The following is a 20,902-nucleotide window of genomic DNA, read 5'->3' on the forward strand; positions in this document are numbered from 1 at the left end:
AACACTATTTTTACCCAAACAAACAACAAATCAACCCAGCAACACCAACACATCATACACACACACTAAGAAGGGGTCTCCACTAAGAACATCAACTGTGAACAAAAATCACCAACAAATTCGAATCAACAGTACGACAACAACAAGAAGAAATGCCAGAAATTAGGGTTTTATTTAGTCCATATTTCAATACTAGAAGAGTAGTTAGCTCAAGTTCCTCTGTTTCTTCGTAATATTTTACCTGTGAAAAAAGAAATGAGACGACGAAGAACTCGAAATTATTGTCGCCGGAAAAGTCTTCACATTAATTGACGGTTGAAAGTCGAAAGGGAACTCGCTCGACTATTTTTCATTGGAGATTGAAGTCACCGGAGATTGAAGGGAGAATTTTGCAGAACTGTTGGTTTGGAGAGAATTGAGAGAAGTTATCGAGAGAAAGGAAAAAGACTGATTGATTTGGATTGAAGAAGGATGTGAATTGATTTATATTTTTTAAAAAATTAAAAAATTTTTAAAATATTAATTAAATCTATAATTAACTTGATTAAATTTTCTAATGATACTGATCCTTTAAATTAATCAATGTTACCAATGTTTCATTCAATACTTAAAACACACCTTTCCTTCTCGAGTGTCTTTTGTGATGTGGTATGTGGAGATAACAATAAAGGGGCATTTACCCATACTCGGGTTTTGGTTGGTTTTGAGTGTTTGACTATTGCTTCTTGTACTCCATTTCTATGAACTCTCTTCTCTGTCTCTCTCTCTCAAAAATAAATCTGCCGTTCCTCATTTGTTTTCATTTGACTCGTCTTTAGGGTTTCTTAGCTAATCAAGTCATCAACAGATTTCGAAATTCCATTACTTGGGGTTTATTCTAACCTCAAAAAATCAGTAAAAAGTTCGAAACATTAAGCTTAGAGCAGCTCAAACATCAACCAATACAATTTACTGTGTGGCATTTTTTCAAGGTTCGCTTTTTCATTCTTCTTTTGTTCTCAGTTCTGTGAATTGATAATTCAGTTAGATATTCTGAATCCTTGTCGTTGCCTGAGATCTTTGTGTTGGCTGTTTAGATTGGTTTATCATTATTTCTGCTTTTTCAAAAAAAAAAGAAAAAAAAAAAGAACTTTCTATTGGATCATCCCATTCAATTTGAATGTCATATTCAGAAGAACAATTTTGGCCTTTATCTTATTTGAAAATTCAACAATTCTTATATTAAATGCCAGTACATCTTAATTATTGATTTATCACCTTATGTTTTGTTGAAATTTAGATAATTTTATTTATTTAATTATCCGTTTGTTCTCTTGCTGATTTTGTGCTTCTCGTGTGTTTGAAACCTAGGAACTTATAACTGCTAACAGTTGACTATTTAATTCTGTATCGTTGAAATTGGGAAAAGCATATTTATTTATATACCCTACTTCAGACAAAATAATCACTCTCTGTGGTAAATTCAATGATACAATTCTATTATATTGGATTTATGTAGTAGTCTAGATTTGATCATTTGTAACACAATGATGTTAAAATAGAAATTGAGTTGTGTTATATTTCACAATGGAATCATGAGTATTTTTATCATACACTGATTTGGCAGGACTGTATAAGCCAGTGTAGACACAAAAATGGGTTGTTTCACAGTTTTAAAATGTAAGAAGAAGAAGTCCGAACAGAGTATCCACATCAAACGTGTGAATCCTCAGGAGCATTCTCCTACTGCATTGCCCGTGCCCCAAGTGCAGACACGGTCATTGCAGTCAGCACCTCCAAGTTTTAGAACTAGAGTAAAATCTATACAGTCGAATAACAGAGTTACAAGCAGTAGGACACGGGCACTCTCAGCCCCATCTAGCCTGGACGCAACAGAACAAAATGCTCTAGCATCAAATGAATGCGAGGAACAGGACGAGTTCAGGAGTCGTGTTGGTTCAATCAAGGAATACCAATCACCAAGTCCTCAGCCTCTTCCCCTTCCATCTCCACAGAGTGCTGCCACTCTCAAAACTATGGGAAGCTTTAAAGTTGGCAATGCCAGCGGTCCGCTAAATGTCTCTGGACCGCTGCCGCTGCCTCCTACTCTGCCTTCAACATTGCCTTCTACTGGAGCACTCAGGAACTTCTCATTTGAAGAAGTTGCTGCTGCCTGCCACCGCTTTTGTCCTGAGAGATGTATGTCAGAAGGGCTCTCTTCTGTTATCTACAGAGCTTCTTTTGGTGACGATGCTGCTGGCACAAAGAAGCTTGAAGCCACTGTAACCCGGCTTCATCCTTCTTTGCAGGTGATTGCAGTATTTATTGACTTTGAATTATCTTGCCTGTCTATCATTTTCGCTGCCTCTCTCTTTTTTTTTGGGTGTGGGGGTGGGGGGTCAGCTTCTTTTGTCTGATTTCCATGTGATATCTAAGATTGGGAAGGTTCATACTTTGGATAGATTAGTGGCTTTGTTTCTTCATCTTCCAGCATATGCAATTTTAGAGAAGTAAAGTTGCTATCTGGAGGTAGAATTTCTGGGATGCCCTCCTGCTTCACACTGTACTGAAAAATTCTCATTTATAGATTATGTCACGGCAGAAATTGTTTGATTTTCAATGTTTTTAAATTTAGGATGCAATGTTTGCAGGTTACTTGGTTTTACATTTCTTTATGAGTTTTGGAATACTCACGATCTTTGGCTTTTCAGGGGTTGAAGGAATTTGTGACTGAGGTGAACACACTAGCTTCTTTGCAACATCCATCACTTTGTAAACTGGTTGGTTTTCATGCACGGGAAGGTTCTGAGCACAGAATGTTGGTTTATGAAAGGCTTTTCCATGGAAGTTTAGACCGGCTTTTGTTTGGGAGGTCAGATGGTCCGCCGATAGACTGGAATGCTCGAACAAAAATTGCTTTATGTGCTGCTCAAGGTCTCACATTCCTTCATGAGGAAGGGCCTTTCCAGGTGTCTATGCTGCTTCCTAAACCTGTTGTCTAATCATGGTTACCTTCATTTTCTGTATTCAACCTTGTACTATTCTATCACCTCTTTATTGAGGAATCTCTAGTTTTTTATATTGAGGTAGACCTATGCTAGTCACATATTTCGCTAAGTTTCTTATTCCCTGTAACAGGCAATGTTCCATGAATTTTCCACTGCAAATATACAAATTGATAAGGATTTTAGCGCAAAGCTCTCGGGGTATGGATTCATTACTCATATACAAGAAATGGACATATCATGCAGTTCAGTTGTAAGTTCTCCTATGATAAAACAGTTGCAGAATATTCATCTCTGTGTTAAAAACCCTGGTCTTAAAAGTTTCACCCACAATCTGGGTCAACTAGTTGTTGCCTGAGCATATACCCTGTATACCACGCCACTAATTAGAAGAGTATATGAATAGCATCTTAGCAACTATGCAGGTTCTGCGTAATAGTCGAGGCTCATGTATATTGGATGTGGCGCTTAGGCTAATAGGTGTAACTACGAGGCCTGGGCATATAACCATGGTTTTCCCCATTTAGCCATGAAAGTTGTTTCACTAGTTCATCTTGAACTTGAAATAAGCCGATGTCTGTGTTTTTACTATTTTGTCCTTTATTGCATCTTCAACTTCAAATAGAGAATTAGATATTGAAAAACTAGTTTGAGGAGCATTTCAATTGACATAATATTCACTCACAGAACTTCAACTTTTTTTTTCCAAGTGAAATTCATGATTAATCGCATAATAGTTCACTCACAGAACTTCAACTTTTTTGCCAAGTGAAATTCATGATTAATCGTGACTTCAACTTCCAAATACTCTTCTTTTCTCAATGTAAACTTCATTTATTTTTTTCTTTGCCAAATTCAACCTTGTATTGTCCAAACTCCTAACTAGTATTTTTTTCGAGAAATATTTCATCTTTGTAAAATTTTGGAAGAAACAAAAAGGTGTTTGTGCCTGTCGCTAGGTCTAATTGGTATTTTAGCATAGGAAGGTGTGGAGGACGCAGATTAGTTTACAGGGTTTGTGGGTAGGAGTGCGTCCTTACTAGTAGGGAGGACTGCTTTGTTTGTAGATGTACCTGTAGTTATAGTGTTATGCATATGTCTTGTAGTTTCTTGTTCATGATGTTTTGGTGATGGTTGTGATTTTTGGATAGATAGTTCGTAGTATTATCCTATGGATGTCTTGTTTCCTTATTAGCTAGTAGTGTGTTACCCCATTTTTGTTTGTTTTTATGTTTTTTTGCTTGTTATATTGTTGTTTGTCCTGAACTAGGGTCTATCGAAAACAACCTCTCTACTTTAGCTGAGGTAGTGGTAGTGGTATGGACTGCGTACACTACCCTCCCCAGACCCAATACGGTGGGTATGTTGTTGTTGTTGTTTTCTTTGAAGTTGTCACACTTCGTGACCTCTTCAAAGTTCCTAAAATTTTCTTGTTAATAAGCTTGAGTTTTTCAGGCCCTGGCAAATCTCTCTGAGGAGACTCTGGAGCGAGGATTGGTAACTCCAAAGAGCAATGTTTGGAGTTTTGGGATTGTTCTTCTTGAGCTGCTGACTGGCCGGAAAAATTTAGACAGTCGGCATCCAAAGGAAGAGAGGAATTTAGTGAAGTGGAGCAGGCCTTTCCTAGCTGATGACTGTAGATTATCGCTAATCATGGACCCTCAGTTAAAAGGCCGGTTCCCTGCCAAAGCGGCAAGGACAGTGGCTGATATTGCTCAAAGATGTCTGCAAAAGGATCCATCTGAAAGGCCCACCATGAGAACTGTAGTGGAGCAACTCTCGACTGTACAAGTGATGAAGTACCCTTCCTGGTTTCCTCTTCAAGAGCCAGGGGTAGTCGATGTAAAACTCATCTCGAAGTCTCCGAGCCTAAATGGAATCATTACCCCAGCACCAAGATTGAGCTTCTCTCCTTCACCACCAACCCACCCTCTATCTGTTTCTCCCACAAGGACAGCTGCTCCACTGTTGTCTCTACATTCATGTTCCTCCACCCTTTCCATAGAGGACTTTGATCGATCGGAAGGCCGGAGGCCATCATCGTCATCGGTCCAGAGGTCTAGTGTCGAAGGATTTTGATCCGTCTGTAGAGCATTTTTTTTTTTCAAATTGTTTTTTTCTTTTTGGGTCCTTCCCTTTTTGACAGGTGATTTACATGAAACGATATAGCAGATAAGCATGTGGTTTTCCACCTTCCCTTTTCTCATGGAAGAGAGATGTGGGAATACCATTTTGTAAATATGGCATTCATTTGGTTTGAATAGTGTTTCCTAATCGAGTGCTTGAGCGAGATGTTAATATTACCTTATACTCCCTCAATTTAATTTAAAAAATAATGATTTACTTTTCTTTTAATCTATTTTAAAAAGAATGATTTTTTTTTTTAAGCAATTTTTTACTTTCTTCATTCATCTTTACTTATCCACTTATATATTTTGGGATGTTCAACAATATTGTTCAGTTTATAAAATCAATCAATACTTTCTTTATTTCTTATTCATTTTATTTCAGTATTAGATATGATTCATTATTTAATGTAATTTTTAAAATATTAGATTTATTATATTCAAACGGTAAATGTAAAATTATTTTTTATCATTTATTATTTTTTAATATTTGTGCTAATAGGAAATTGGATAAATAATAGGAAAGTGGATAAATAAAAATGGACAGAGGGAGTAATTGGATGGAGTAATTTTAACTTTTCACACAAATATGTTTTAAGACTACAAGATAAAGGACATTTTGATATATTTTGCATATTTTTAATTCAAGATCATAAAATTTAAAAGTCTTCGTTATTTTTTTAAACTTCATGTCAAGTCAAAACAAGTGGGAGTATGGTTTTTCTTGTTTGCATCCAACCGCTGAAGTCCCGCGCTGTAAAAAGAATTAATTTGCATAAGACGGGTGTCCTAAAGAGTACTTGTTGCACCAGTGCTGTAAGGGGTCGTTTGGTAGAGTGTATAAGAATAATGCAAAATATGGTGTAGTAATAATGCTTGTATTAGTAATGCTTGTATTAGTTATGCTTGCATTAGTTATGCTTGTATTTTTCTTATGCAGTGTTTGGTTCGATGTATTAAAAAACATGAATTACATAATTTCTAAAGAAAAAAATTTCTTTTACATAATACCCTCAATATATATGTTGGAAAGGATGCGGAAATTTTTTGAGGGGTAATAGAGTCATTAAGCATGTTAATGCATGCATTAGATTCATTGCATTACTAATACCACGAATTTTGAGGTATTAGTAATACACACCTCAATACACAATAAAGTGTATAACTAATGCTTGTATTAATTATACATAGGGTAAAAAGGTATACCAAACAAGGTATTACTAATATACATTAAACTAATGCATGCATTAACATTTTAATACACTCTACCAAACGACCCCTAAAAGAGTGTAATTTGGATGAAAAAGGTATTTAACAAGAATTTTGAGTTTGGCGTAAAAAGAGATGGTATCTGCTTGACAGTGGTAAGGCTGGTTTAAACTTTGCTACTAGAAAAAGAGTAAAATCATTTAATGTTTCATACGAGATAAGCCTGTATTGGGAAAATAGACTGCAAAAAACTTAAAAACAGAGGCTGAAAGTAAAAGATTTGAATGTGTGTTGAAGCTCAATTTTTCTATATATTAAAAACAACTGAAGACAAGCCTTTATATAGGCTTACAAAATAAACAAACCACTAAGTCACTAGGTTAACAACTGCTCCACTAACTCAGCAACAACTATTCACTATCAGTTAACTAAAACATACTGCAACATGAGTGCTAATAGTCTAAGAAAATAGAAAACTACTAACAAATTAAAGTTGATCAGGTCATACATTGAATTAGTCTTCAATACTCACTCCCCCTTAATTCAAAGTTACAAACATCAAGCAAAGCCCTCAAATAAATAAATTTGTCTGTTGCCAAAGACTTCGTCAGTATATTAGCTAATTGCTTATGAGTGCTGCAATATTTCACTATTATTTTCTCTTTTGCTACCAAATCACGAATGAAATGAAAGAGGACATCAATGTGCTTAGTTCTGCTGTGAAAACTTGAATTCTTTGTCATGACGATCAATACTTTATTGTCACAGTATATCTCTGTTGCACTTTTTTGCTTATGCTGAAGTTCTGCTAACATCATTCTAAGTCAGATGGCTTGACAAGATGCTGAAGTTGCTACAATGTACTCAACTTCTAGGGTTGACAACGTTGCTATAGCTTGCTTCTTTGAACTCCAAGTCACCACACTTGAACCTAGAGTGAAAACATAAGCTGTCCGTCTATCATCCAATGAACCAGCATAGTTACTATTAGTGAACCCATATAATCTAAAATTGGAAACTTGTGAATACCAAATACCATAGTCCATAGTTCCAGCGATATAACACAGAACCCTTTTTGCTACTCCAAAAATGAACCTTTGAAGGTTGTTGCATGAACCTGAAAATGACACCAATAGAGAATGCAATACTGGGGTGAGTGTGGGTTGGGTAAATCAAACCTCCAACCAGGCTTCTAAAATTTCTAGCATTATTCATCTTTGCTTCATCATTAAGCTGTAATTTTTCACCAATATTTATAGGTGTAGCTACAGGCTTGCAATCAAGCAAATCAAATTTAATGAGAAGGTCTCTCACATATTTTCTTTGTGATAGAAATATTCCGTCTTCAGCTTGATGGACTTCAAGGCCAAGAAAATAATATAATAAAATCATATCTGACATCTCAAACTCATTCATCATTGAGACTTGAATTCATCCACAAGAGAAATAGAAGAGCTCGTATAAATGTTATCATCAACGTAAAGACAAACAATGATACAATCAGTACCTTTCCTATTTACAAACAATGTGGGTTCATTCTCACTTCTCATATATGCCTTTGTCTGAAAATACCCATCGATTTTGTTATACCATGCTCAAGGGGCTTGTTTCAAACCATATAATGTCTTTTTTAGCTTATAGACCTTTGTTTCATCGCCCTTCTTTATGAAACCTTCTGGTTGTGCTACGTAGACCTCTTCTTGTAAGTCTCCATTAAAAAATACCGAATTGACATCAAATTGATAAACTAGTCATTGTGACTGTGCAGTCAATACTAGAACAAGTCTAACAGTTTCGAACCGAGCGATTGGAGAAAATGCTTCTTCAAAATCAATACCATATTGTTGCGCATATCTTTTTGCCACAAGACGAGCTTTATGCTTCTGTAGGCTCCCATCCATTGCAAACTTTGACTTGAAGACCCACTTCAACCCGATTGCATTTTTTTCTTCTGGTAATTCCACCATCTCCCATGTACCATTCCTTTTTATAAATTTATCACTTCTAGCATCGCACTACGCCACCCTTCCTTTTCAATTGTTTCTCCATAATGTGTAGGATCTGAAATAGCAACAAAAAATTATCAAGATGTATACATGTCATTAGCATAGGATTTAGCTTTGTAAGCCTTGTTGATCTTCTTAATGGAATTGGTTCATCTAGAGACTCTTCAAGATTTGTAGATGAAAAGTTTTTACTCGGTAAAGCTGAAGAAGATGAATCCGGAGAAGTTGTAGAAGAACCCATTGCTGTAGCTATAGCATTTGGCTATTGAATTTCATCAAAAGTGATTCTAGTCGGCATAGAAATCTGCTCTTGCATCTTACTATTGCATCCACTCCAATTTCAGCTTGCTGTTTCATTAAATACTATATGTCTTCTTATTAAAATCTTTCTACTAAGGGGGTTATATAGTCTATATGCTTTAGATTGTGTACAATAATTAATAAAAATGCACTTTTCAGATTTTTTATCCAACTTATGACGGAATTGAGAATTTATCAAAGCATAAGCAATACAACTAAAAATTCTTAAATAGCTTACAGATGGTTTTCTACCCCACTAAGCTTCAAATAGAGTTTGATTTAATAATATTTGTGGGAGGCAGATTCAATAAATGGGCTGATGTCGCCACAACTTCAGTCCAAAAATGATTCGAAAGTCCCTTTGCTTGCAACATGCTTCTTTACATCGCCACAATAGTGCGATTTTTCCGCTCAGCGATACCATTTTGCTCTGGAGTATAAGGTTTTGTTAGTTTCCTGTGGATGCCACTTTCTTCACAAAAGAGATTAAATTCCTTGGACAAGAACTCGCCGTCTCTATCAATGCGAAAGGTTTTGATGGACAGATCACTTTGTTTCTCAACTATGGCTTTGAATTGCTTGAATTTCTGAAATGTTTCTGATTTACTTTTCAAAAAATAGACCCAACTCATGCGAATATAATCATCAGTAAAGAGTAGAAAATAATGACTACCACCAAAAGATGTAGCATACATAGGTCCACATAAATCAGCATATATCAATTCAAGACACTTTGAAGCCCTCCAAACCTTTCCAATAGGAAAAGATTTTCTAGTTTGTTTTCCATAAATGCATCATTCACACAAGTCACTAGAATTAATTTTTGGTAGTCCAAGAATCATACCTTTGTCAACAAGCAATTTCAAGCCTTTTATGTTAAGGTGACCGTACCTCAAATGCCACAACTCTGAGTCATCATTTACACTTGCAGCAAGGGCAAAATTTTCCATATTGAAAATATCCAGCGAAAATACCTTGTTTGGTGTCATAGTGATGCGAACTTTTTTGCCTGACTTCTTGTTTGTAATGACACAAGCATCACCATCAAACCAAAGAGAATGCCCATCAATAATTATTTGTCCAACACTTAACAAATTGTATCCTAAATAAGATACAAATTGGACATTATCTAATATTTTTACTTTGTCATGGCTAGTGTCAACACTCACAATGCCTTTTCCTTCAATCTATATCTCTTTTGTGTTGCCAAGATGCACCGTTTTCTTTTTCTTCTCATATAACTCCTTGAACAAAGATTTGATGCTTGTCATATGATTTGAACAACCACTATCTACAAACCATAAATCACTTGGCTTATGGTCTGTATCAATGCAAACCAAAAGATAATTCTCTTCCTCATTTTCTCTTGCTGCAAAATTTATTTTCTGGTTTTTATACTAGCAGTCAGCCCTTATATGCCTGTAGCGCTGACAGTGATGACATTTTTCCTGTTACCTTGCTCATTGGACAGTTTGTGCCTATCATTCCTTCATTTGTCTGTTCCATAACCACGACCTCGACCACTGCAGAATCCTCTTCTTCCTCAGCCTTTGCCTGCTAGACCATTGTTTTATCCATATTTAGTTGTTGCATCCTTTACCTGGAATGTCTTCTCTTCATTCTTTTCAGTAGATCGACTGAGTTTCGTCTTATGATCTTGAAGAGATCCCATCAATTCATCAAAGGAAAATACTGAAAGATCCTTAGACTCTTTTATTGCAACAACTATATGATTAAATTTTGGAGTCAAGCTTTACAGTATCTTTTCCACAATAGTCTGGTCAGTAACTTTCTCGCCATAGGATCGCATTTTGCTGACAATGCCACTGCTTTGGATAAAATATCAGGAATAGATTCTCCATTTTTCATCATTAAGGTTTCAAAGTCACGCCGAAGTAATTGGAGTCTCACCACAATGACCTTTGAATCACCTCTAAACTCTTTCTGTAGATGTACCAAGCTTTTTTTGATGTGGTTGCTGCTACAATCCGTGGAAAAAAATACTATCATGAATATCTTGCTGGATAAACACCAGCGCCTTAGCATCTTTTGCTTGTTGTTTCGTAGTCTATCTCCTTTGTTAGGATCTGCAAATCCACTTTCTACCAAGTTCTAAAGATTTTGGGATTTGAGTATAGTTTTCATATGAATACTCTAGAATTTATAATTTTCTCCTGCGAAGATGGGAATGAGTGGTTGTGTCACACCCAAGAAATTGTTGCTACTTGCCATGGCTCTGATACCAAAGATGTTGGGAAAATAGACAGCAAAAAGCTTTAAAACAGAGGCTGAAAGTAAAAAGTTTGAATGTGTGCTAAAGCTCAATTTTTCTGATTATTAAAAACAACTGAAGACAAACCTTTATATAGACTTACAAAACAAACAAACCACTAAGTCACTAAGTTAACAACTACTCCACTAACTAAGCAATAACTATCCACTATCAGTTAAGTAAAACATACTGCAACATGACTGCTAACAACACAAGAAAATAGAAAACTACTAACAAATTAAATTTGATCAGGTCATACATTGAATTAGTCTTCAATAGCCTGTACCCGTGGTAAATGTGGAAGCGTTCCTAAATCTTGGAGAAACAGGACCACTGACAAGGTGAGGAAGCTATCCCATTCAAATTTCAAATTAAGTAGATGAGACAGTAAGTACATCAATTTTCCAATGTTATAGTATACATACACTAGAAGGAACCTCTCTACAACAAAGCTTGCCATCAAAATAAACTAAGCCTCACTTCAAACTTAATTCGAGTTGATTATATGGAGGATCCTCTATATCTATTAAGATCCGTTTCATTCATGAAAAAGCTCACACTGAATGAAAAATCTATACATTTCCCCAGTTGAAAACCCCATTCCGAGGCAAGTATAGCTCAGGTTTATTTTTTGGCACCACCCCACATTTCAATGCTACATCATAGAAGTAATAAGCATTCAATAGCATTCCTTGTTGATTCAGCACATTGATCAACAAGTTAAATGGAACTTTAGTGGGAGATTTTCATCTTTCAGCATAAGAATAAAAATTAATAATGTTTTGTCAACTTTTTCCTCGAGGTAAAGTACTCGAATAAGATTAGAGAAAGTGGATTCCTTGGGAGAGTACTCAATTCTAACAATATCATATAAATTCTTCAGAGCTCTATCCAACTTCTTAGCACTACAAAGAGCTTAAATAACCAACTCATAACTAACAGGGTCTATAAACAATCTTTGACTCTGCATTCTTACAAACACATGATATGCATCTTCCGAGAGCTCTTTCCTTGTCCTAGATTGCCTGCATAATCCTCTAAATAAGGAATTCATCATCCTCCGATCCACCCTAAATTAAAATTTTAACATCTCCTTATAAATGGATAAAGCAGCTCTAGTTTCTCCCTATTTCAACAGCCCATGCAACAACGCAGTGGCGGATCTAGGATTTTTGTTCAGGGGATTCGATATATAAAGAAGTAAGCGTATAAAAATTACATTATAAAAAGAAAGTAGATATCCACTAAACTTTAACCTTTCTTATCATGCCCTTTTAACATTTCTTCTCAGCTTTGCTTTGTGAGCCCTTCTTACAAAATATTATATTTTTTTCTTACTTTCATTTTGTAGTTTTATTTTATTTTTAATTTTTCTTTTTCAAATTAAACCTCTTAAAAAAAGTAAGGTTCTTAAAAATGTGTAAGCATTGAATTATTATATTATAATATATATTTAGTACTTCAAAATAAAAATAAAAATTATTGAACAGCTTCAATATTAACATGTTGAATGCAAATTATAATTCAAAAAAACGAACTATGTAATTCGATAAAATAATCTGAAAAAATTGAGAAATCTAATTTTTTTTATATACTATATAAAACTAGTCAAATAGATGAAATTATTTTGAACAAATGTGGCATAAAATGTATAAAAAGAGATAAAATGTATAAAAAGAGATATGCATAGTATGTTTTTTATTTTTGGAGGGGGAATTGAAAATTATATAAATCTAGCTATAATTTTAAACTAGTACTGAGAGCATCAAAAAATATTATATTGAAATACTTTTCGTTCCAACTAAGTAAAAATTTTATACAAAATATTTTAGACCCAATATTTATCCTTAAAAAAAGAAAATAAATAAGTTTTAAAATATTACATACACACAAATGAATTAAATGAGCTAACTAATTTGTATTAATCAGGTCCAATTTAAGATAGGTGTGAGAGGGGGAAAAGCTTTCACAAAACTAAAACAAGACTTTAACATTAAAGTGAACCCCCTTAACCATTGAGTTACGCCTTACAGTTATGTTGAGGGGGTTCAGCCATATAATTCAAAATTTGACTTATGTATATATAATGTAATTTTTCGGTTGACGGGTTGAGGGGGTTCGGGTGAACCCGTAAGTGGATCCGCCCCTGCAGCAGCGTGTTGTAAGTGAAATGATCAGGCACACAATTTTCCTCTTTCATTTTCCTCAACAAAAAAATTCCATCTAATGGCCTGCCTTCTTTGAAATACCTATTAAACAGTATTTTGTAAGTAACCACATTTGGGTCAGCCCCATTTCCAGCGCTTCCTCAAGCAATTCTAATGCTTCATTGGATCTACCCACCTTACAGAAGCCATCAATAACAGCAGTATAAGTATAAAGATCAGGTTTTTTTTTAGATTTCTTGACATTCAAATGCAACTCATAGGCTTCTTCTACTCTACCAAGAAAGCACAGAACTTTAAGCAAGCAATTGTAAGTATGAATTGTGGGTTCACATCCAATTTGACCCATAACTTAAAAAAATTTCCAGCTTTGCAGAAAGAATTGATCAGAGTAGTAAAAGTGGCAACTTTGGATTGAAACTCAGTTTCTAACATACGAGCTAACATGGATTTGGCTGTTTCGGAGTTATGTTTTTTGCAGTACAAACTCATATGTAAGGCTAGCTCAAACTCATATGCTAAAACTAAAGATGTAAGTGCATGATTGAAATCTGATATTGTTCGAAACCCACCAGATTCTGAAGTGGGTAAGGCTCTGACAACTTCTTTCCACCGGGAATTAATAGTATCCTTATCAACAAAAAGAGTGCAACTTTGTTTGGTCAAGGACTGATTGTGAACAAAGTGAATCTGGTTGTTTGCATGCAACGCTTTGGGTGTAATCTTTTGAAAAGTGGAGAGTAGAGGCGTAACAGAGAAAACCAAGTGTTGTTGACTAGAGGAGAGAATTGAACAAGACATAGCAATTTAGCAATGGCAGACTTGAATACCTCGGGCAGAGTTGGTACATCCAGTGAGGAGTCTACAAGACCCACCTTTCAATACTTTACATTTACACGTATTTTCTTTACTTTTTAAATAAATAATACAAATTCATCGAATGTAAAATAATAATACAAATTCTTGGCTTGGGATAGCGATCAGATTTAGAGCCAGTTTGGATTGCATTAAAATTTAAAATCTGGTTAAATTAATTTTTATTTTATTTTTTTAATTTTTAATAAAATTAAAAAATACTTTTAAAAAGTTAAAAATTTCTTATAAAAAGCAAAATGTGATAAGCTTGGTACCCTAATTTCTTACTTTTTAGATTATTTTTTTTAAATTTGATCAAAATATTTACCATATTATTTCTTATATTTTGCTCCAATTCCAATAATATACTAAATTGTAGCCCTTAAATATATAGTTTTTTGTTCTTTTTTCATTTTTTGCTTCTCTTTGTCTCTTCCCTCCAATTTCCTCTTCAAGCGGTACCCCAATTTCTTAATTTTTAGATTATTTTTTTTAGGTTTGACAAAAATATTTACCTTTTTATCCCTTATATTTTCCTCAAATTCCAACAGTATTCTAACTTGTAGCCCTTAAATATATAGTTTTTCGTTCTTTTTTTATTTGTTGTCTCTCTTTTTCTCTTCCCTTCAATTTCCTCTTCATCTTTATCCTTTGTTTTTAGAAATCCATCACTACATTGAAGTTTTTTTTTAACATAGTCAAATTATTACAAGCTTACAATATTACAATATAATATTATTTTTATATAAAAAATGTCTTGAAATTTTTATTTTTTAACATTAAAAAATAAAAGTAACTTATATTTATTAATTGATCCAGCGTAATCACTTTATGTCTTAGTATTGAAAATTATAATTAATTCATCTTATTTATGGTGTTAACAACTTTAAGGACATTTAAGTCATATTTGACAACAAAAAAATATTTAACATCATTTATTTTTCAAACATATCAACAACTTTTTTTAGTTTCAAGCACTTCTATCCAAACGCTTATCTACTTAATTTATAACTACTTATTTTAAAATTTTAATCACTTAAACTAAAAAATTATATTTTTAACCCTATCTAAACGGGTTTGTAATTTAGACAACAAATTATTGCTCCCTCCCTTTCGTTTTCATTTTACTTTCCCCACATCCTTTAAAAACATTTATTGAAATTTATTTTATTAAATTTATTTTATTAATTATATCTTTAAAATTTAAAAATAACTATTATTAATATTTATGTAGTTATTAAATAATAATAATAATAATAATAATAATAATAATAATATTAAAAATTAATATTTTTTTAATCTTATAAATTAGATAATAAATTGAAACAATAAATTTTTAGTAAAAAATGCCAAATAATATGGTTTAAACTCGTCGTCCCAAATTAAATTAATTCTTTCGTATTCACGAGTTGACTTTTATAAAACTTTCTCAAAATGGTTAAAAGAAATTTATTCCTTTTGTTATAAATATATTTATGTTATATTAAATGTTTATCAAGATCTATTAAGATCTACTTTGATATTTATTAGGATTTAAAGCATCCGTTTTTTACTCAGATTAGGAGTAAATTTTCCATCTACTTTGATATCTATTAGGATTTGAAACATCCCTTTTTTAGTCAGATTAAGAGTAAATTTTTCCTATAAATAGAGGGGTTTTGTTCATTGTATTTATAATCTTATAATCTCTCATCCCTCAAGAGAAGAAATAAGAATTAATCTCTCTATTCTTGTTCTTTCTTGTTTCATAACACGTTATCAGCACGAGGCTCTGTCAAACAAGGTGAGATTATAAATTTTAAGGATTTCAAGGTTTGTAATTTCTTATGTTATTTATCTTTTGCTACTAATAATATAATTATTGTTGGATTTGAGAAAAAATAATTGGTTTGGAACCATTTATGTTTTAAATTTATTCCTCAAGAACAATATTACCAAAAGAGATATAATATGTTGGGTTCAAGTCCCATCAATTTATGTCTAAGACGCCTTTATATGGATAAGACGTTGAGATTGGATCTCAATGCATGTATTAATAATATTATGATGGCTAAGGCAAAGTATTGGGTATTTGATGAAAAGTCATGAAATATATCTCATTGATATGCTCTATTCCGTGAATTGAATGTGGTAGCAATAAATCATATGTATGCATCAATTTGCTTTTGTAGTAGCTATCATAATTTGATACGCTTAAGGCATGATTATATTTCATTCCTCGGCAATGAGAAGCTTATTAATGCAAACGTGCACTTAATTGTGATGGTATCACAACTCACTTCCGATTGAGGCAGAATAACTGAAAAAAGTTATTTTAGAAATCTACTTCTAAAATAGTAAATCTGAAATTTATTCATGTAATAGTAAATCTGAAATTTACTAAAGAAAAAAGTACATGTCATGGTAAACTTGGAGTTTACTAGCATAAAAGTTCATAAGTTGACATGAACGATTGCGACATCTTAAAGATGTGCATATTAAGTATTAAACCTATATTGAAGAATTCGAAAATTCTTCATGAACTTTAATATTATTTGTTCTCATGATATGTTGGTTGGACCAACTAATTTTGGGATTGGATCCCTTAAAAGCTGAAAAGTATAAGAGGTGAATATGGACTCGTTCGCCTATTATGTGATATGTTGAAAAGATGCATCAATAAGATGATCACATGTATGTTCATTGTCAACCTACGTTTGACATTCATAAAGTTGCTTGCTCAATAAATTTGAATTAAAAGCATAACTTTCAGATTATGTAATCAAGATAATTTATCTTGATGATGATGGTTTAGCATTGAATGCCTTTCATAAATAGTTAAACCATCGCTAATGAGAACAAAGCTTCATGTGTTGGTCTGAAATATGATATGCTGCACACAATAACACTTGTATGCATTAGACCAATAAATTATGATTATTTCTTCCCCCTCAATTGGTTCAAGGTCATGAACCAACTATTCCATCTAATAATTTTGATGTGCGGTATACAATTAATGAATGTACCATGATGCATAAAGATGGATTCTTCAAAAAAGATGAGGGTGAATGTTAGTTTTCCTAAAATAAGGGGGAGATTCTAAGAATCTATGAAATATGTTAGGAATTATCATAAGATCCTTATTCATAAGATAATTCAAGTCAAATGCCGAAAGCATTTCATATTTAAGCTGCAAGTGCTCCTATTTTGTATCCTTGAAGGACAAAGTCTATGCATGCATGAAGCACGGTAGACTAATCGGTTTCAAATGAAACAAGTCGCAAATAATCATAATAAGAAGACAATGTGCTCTTGAAGAGCCTACGACATAACACTTCATGAAACCTTATGAGAGGTTCAGGTACCTGAAAATAATGAAGTGATGAGATCTCAAAATGTTATGTCACATTATGAACCGATACAAAATGATATATCATTAGCGATATCTTTGATACGATATTGGCGCAATATTGTAAAAGATTACGAGGATCTGAATTCTACATTTATTTAAGCATGCTTACCTAGAAACATTTATCAAGTGACATGAAAGGATGCATCTTGGTAAGTGTAAAACTTATTTGATTTGCAGTCCAGACACTTGAAGATGTCACATATGACATGTTGAATATTGTCACTTGACAAAATTCATATAAAACTTTCTAAGGATTCAAAATGTTTGTAGCATATAAAAGTTTCTAGGAAACTTATGTAGAATCCTTATATTGTATAAGCTTATAGCTTGAAAATCATTAAAACTCTTAGAGAGTTTTCAAAAGCAATAAGATTATTTGCTAGAATGCGAAACATATCGAATTGGATTGGTCCTGAAGTACCATATCTTAGTTCAATTGGTGTACTAATGTATCTTGCAAATACTAAAAGGCCTGATATAGCCTTTTCGGTTAATTTGTTAGCAAGATATAGTTCCACTCTTATTAGGAGATATCGAAATGAGATCAAACACATGATTTTATTCTAAAGCCTGCAGTCTTAATCTTGTTGGTTATGCTGATACTGGGTACTTATCTGATCCGTATAAAGCTCATTCTCAAATAGGCTATGTGTTCATATGTGGTGGTACTGCAATATCTTGAAGATATACAAAGCAGTCTATCATAGACACTTCATTGAATCATGCTTAGATAATAGTTATTCATGAAACAAGCCGAAAACGTGTATGGTTGAGGTTCATGATACATCTCATTCGAGAAAAATGTGGTATGAAATATGACAATCTACCCACAATTTTATACGGAGATAATGCATCATGCATAACACATCTTAATGGAGGATTTATAAAAGGAGATGAACAGAGCACACTTCCTCAAAGCTTTTCTACATACATGAGCTACAAAAGAATGGTGATATCAACGTGCAACAAATTCGTTCAAGTGAAAATATGGTTAATTTATTCACCAAGTCTTCTCCAATTACAACTTTTAAGAAGATGATGCACAAGATCGGGATGCAAAGGTTCAAGGATGTTCTCATTAGGGGGAGTTAATACGCGCTGTACTCTTTTTCCCTTACGAGGTTTTGTCCCACTGGGTTTTCCTTATAAAGTTTTTAACGAGGCAACCAAAATGCGTATTATTAGAGATGTGTACTCTTTTTCTTTCACTAAATTTTTTGCTACTGGGTTTTCTCTAGTAAGGTTTTAACGAGGCACATTATCTACCAATTAGACATTCAAGGGGAGTGTTATAAATATATTTACATTATAGTGAATGTCTATCAAGATCTACTTTGATATCTATTAGGATTTGAAGTATCCGTCTTTTACTCAGACTAGGAGTAAATTTTCCCTATAAATAGAGGAGTTTTGTTCATTGTATTTATAATCTTATGATCTCTCATCCCTTAAACGAAGAAATAAGAATATCTTGTTGTTGTTTATAGATTTATAACACCTTTTGTGTTTTTCATAAAATTTAATAATAATATTCCTTCTGTTTGACACTCTTTTTCTTTGATTATATTCATTCAATTCTTGGTGAGATGATTTATATTTATATAAATATTTATAATTTTTCTAATAGCATGAGTTTTCAAAAGTTTTTCTTTTTCTTTTTAAATTTTATGTCAAATAAAATATCTTCACCCGAATTAAAACGAATAAAGTAATAATTTTAAAGTGTCAAATTCTTGAGGCCTCAAATAAAAAGTTTTACTCGCCTTGATTAAGCTAGCATTATGTTCATCTAGAAAGTAAAAGTAAGATTTAGAAAATATTTTATTTTACAAAAGCTTCTAATTTGTCTTAAAAATAAAAAATTTAGTATTCACAATGAAGTAGACTCGTACAGAGTGCGGATGAATACAAACAAAAAATCATATACTGGTTGCACATTCGAATAATTGAGACTTAGTTTATTGATTTTGTTTCTACATACTACATTATTTTTTAATATTGTCGAGGAGAATTTAGACAAACAAATGATGATGGTCATAATTTTGGCTCTTTAATTTACTATCGCCATCAAATCTCGATATTTTGCCAACAAGGAAAAAGAAGTTGAAATCTTCTTCCTTTACTGAACTTTGGTGTAAAGTGCAAGGTATATAGCAATAAGATTTAGCACAATAAACATGAAATAACTATATGAAAAAAGAGTTAAAGCCTTAAGGATCTACTGAACTTGTTCCAAAATCTGGGGTCCTTTGGAGTTTCTATGTTCCTATTATTATTATTATCTCCTTTGATTTTACCTAGAATTGGTTTGAGCAGCTTTTTCATCACCTTTTGGAATCCGTAACCACGGCGGCGATGTTGGCGGCAGCACTGCCCTTGCATCGTCTCTCCGGCAGCCATTAGTGGTGGTGGTGCTAATTGGGAAGCAGTAGTACTCCTCCGGCCAGGCTCAGATAAACTCCTAGCAAGAATAGCTTGGTTCAATTGTATTTCAAAAGTGATCCTTTCGTATTCATCAAGCAATGTGCTTTTTTCATCTCCAAATTTTCTCATTGCTTCTGATATATCCATTGAGTTTGAGCCCATCTTCAAATTATGAACTTCTCACTCTCCTTTAAATGGCTTGTGCTCTTCAACTTTAGTTTCAGATTCTCTGTTTCTTTCTTCTTTTATGTATGAGAACATTGGCTTGAAGGAAGCCGAGCTGACAACTCAAAGCTGGATTACTAGAAAAGAAAGAATCATCAACTTGTTATGACTACAGGAATTGAAAATACCAATTATAAATTTGACTCACCATCAGATGTCTCAAAAGTATCCCTGTCTTTTGATTTTCGTGGGAACAGTTTGCATTATCTTTTTTGGTAACTAGTTTTCATTATTTATCACTCCTATTTTCTCTCTTCCTTGAAACACTATTTTACTGATATCACTATTTTATCATAGTATCTTTATTAATTAATTTAATAAATATTGACTTAAAAATAGTTTGAAGAATAAACAATTAATGCTAAGAATAAAATAAGAAAATATTTTTTGTCATTTCTTGAGATGTCAAAATCAGCAAGTATAAACAAAAAATTATTCTAGAAACAAGTGACAAGTAAAAAGAACGGAGGGAGTACTCAATTCATTCCTAAATACTCCTTCCATTCATTTTTAATTATCACTTATTTCTAAAATGAATTTTCATTTATTTTTGTACTTTTGATATATCAAGAAAAGCAAAAAAAAAGTTTGTATTTGCATTAAACATTAATTACTTATTATCTAAATTATTTTTAAAACACAATACTCAATATCAATTAATAGGGACAATATAGTAAAATAATTATGTCAATAATTATTTTCTTAATGAGTGTGTCAAGTCGAAATGTAACAAGAAAAAGTGAACAAAAGTACTTATTATCCTTACTAAAAATATATATTCCACAATGCATGTTATTTTAGAAAATTAAGTCATGATTAAGTATATTTGTCTCATTTTACTCTTAGCACACTTTTTTTTTTGTTTCCCGAGGTATCCCCTAGCCCGACAGGCCACAGACTAATCCTCTGCGGATCTGAGCACCATTTAAGGGTTTGCCGCAGGCC

At 33.0% G+C, this 20,902-nt stretch overlaps 1 protein-coding gene across 1 annotated transcript; it reads left to right on the forward strand.

Moving 5' to 3' along the window:
• The first annotated feature begins 641 nt into the window (after window positions 1–641).
• Window positions 642–5,262, forward strand: LOC107842465 (probable serine/threonine-protein kinase PBL11). The gene is made up of 5 exons (XM_016686320.2): window positions 642–971; window positions 1,607–2,288; window positions 2,691–2,948; window positions 3,118–3,237; window positions 4,440–5,262. Exons 2-5 carry the CDS (start codon window positions 1,635–1,637, stop codon window positions 5,061–5,063), a joined length of 1,656 nt encoding a protein of 551 aa, XP_016541806.1. The 5' UTR covers window positions 642–971; window positions 1,607–1,634; the 3' UTR covers window positions 5,064–5,262.
• The last annotated feature ends 15,640 nt before the right edge of the window (window positions 5,263–20,902 follow it).

Source organism: Capsicum annuum, chromosome 9 (genome assembly GCF_002878395.1).
Source record: "Capsicum annuum cultivar UCD-10X-F1 chromosome 9, UCD10Xv1.1, whole genome shotgun sequence".
NCBI lineage: Eukaryota > Viridiplantae > Streptophyta > Magnoliopsida > Solanales > Solanaceae > Capsicum > Capsicum annuum.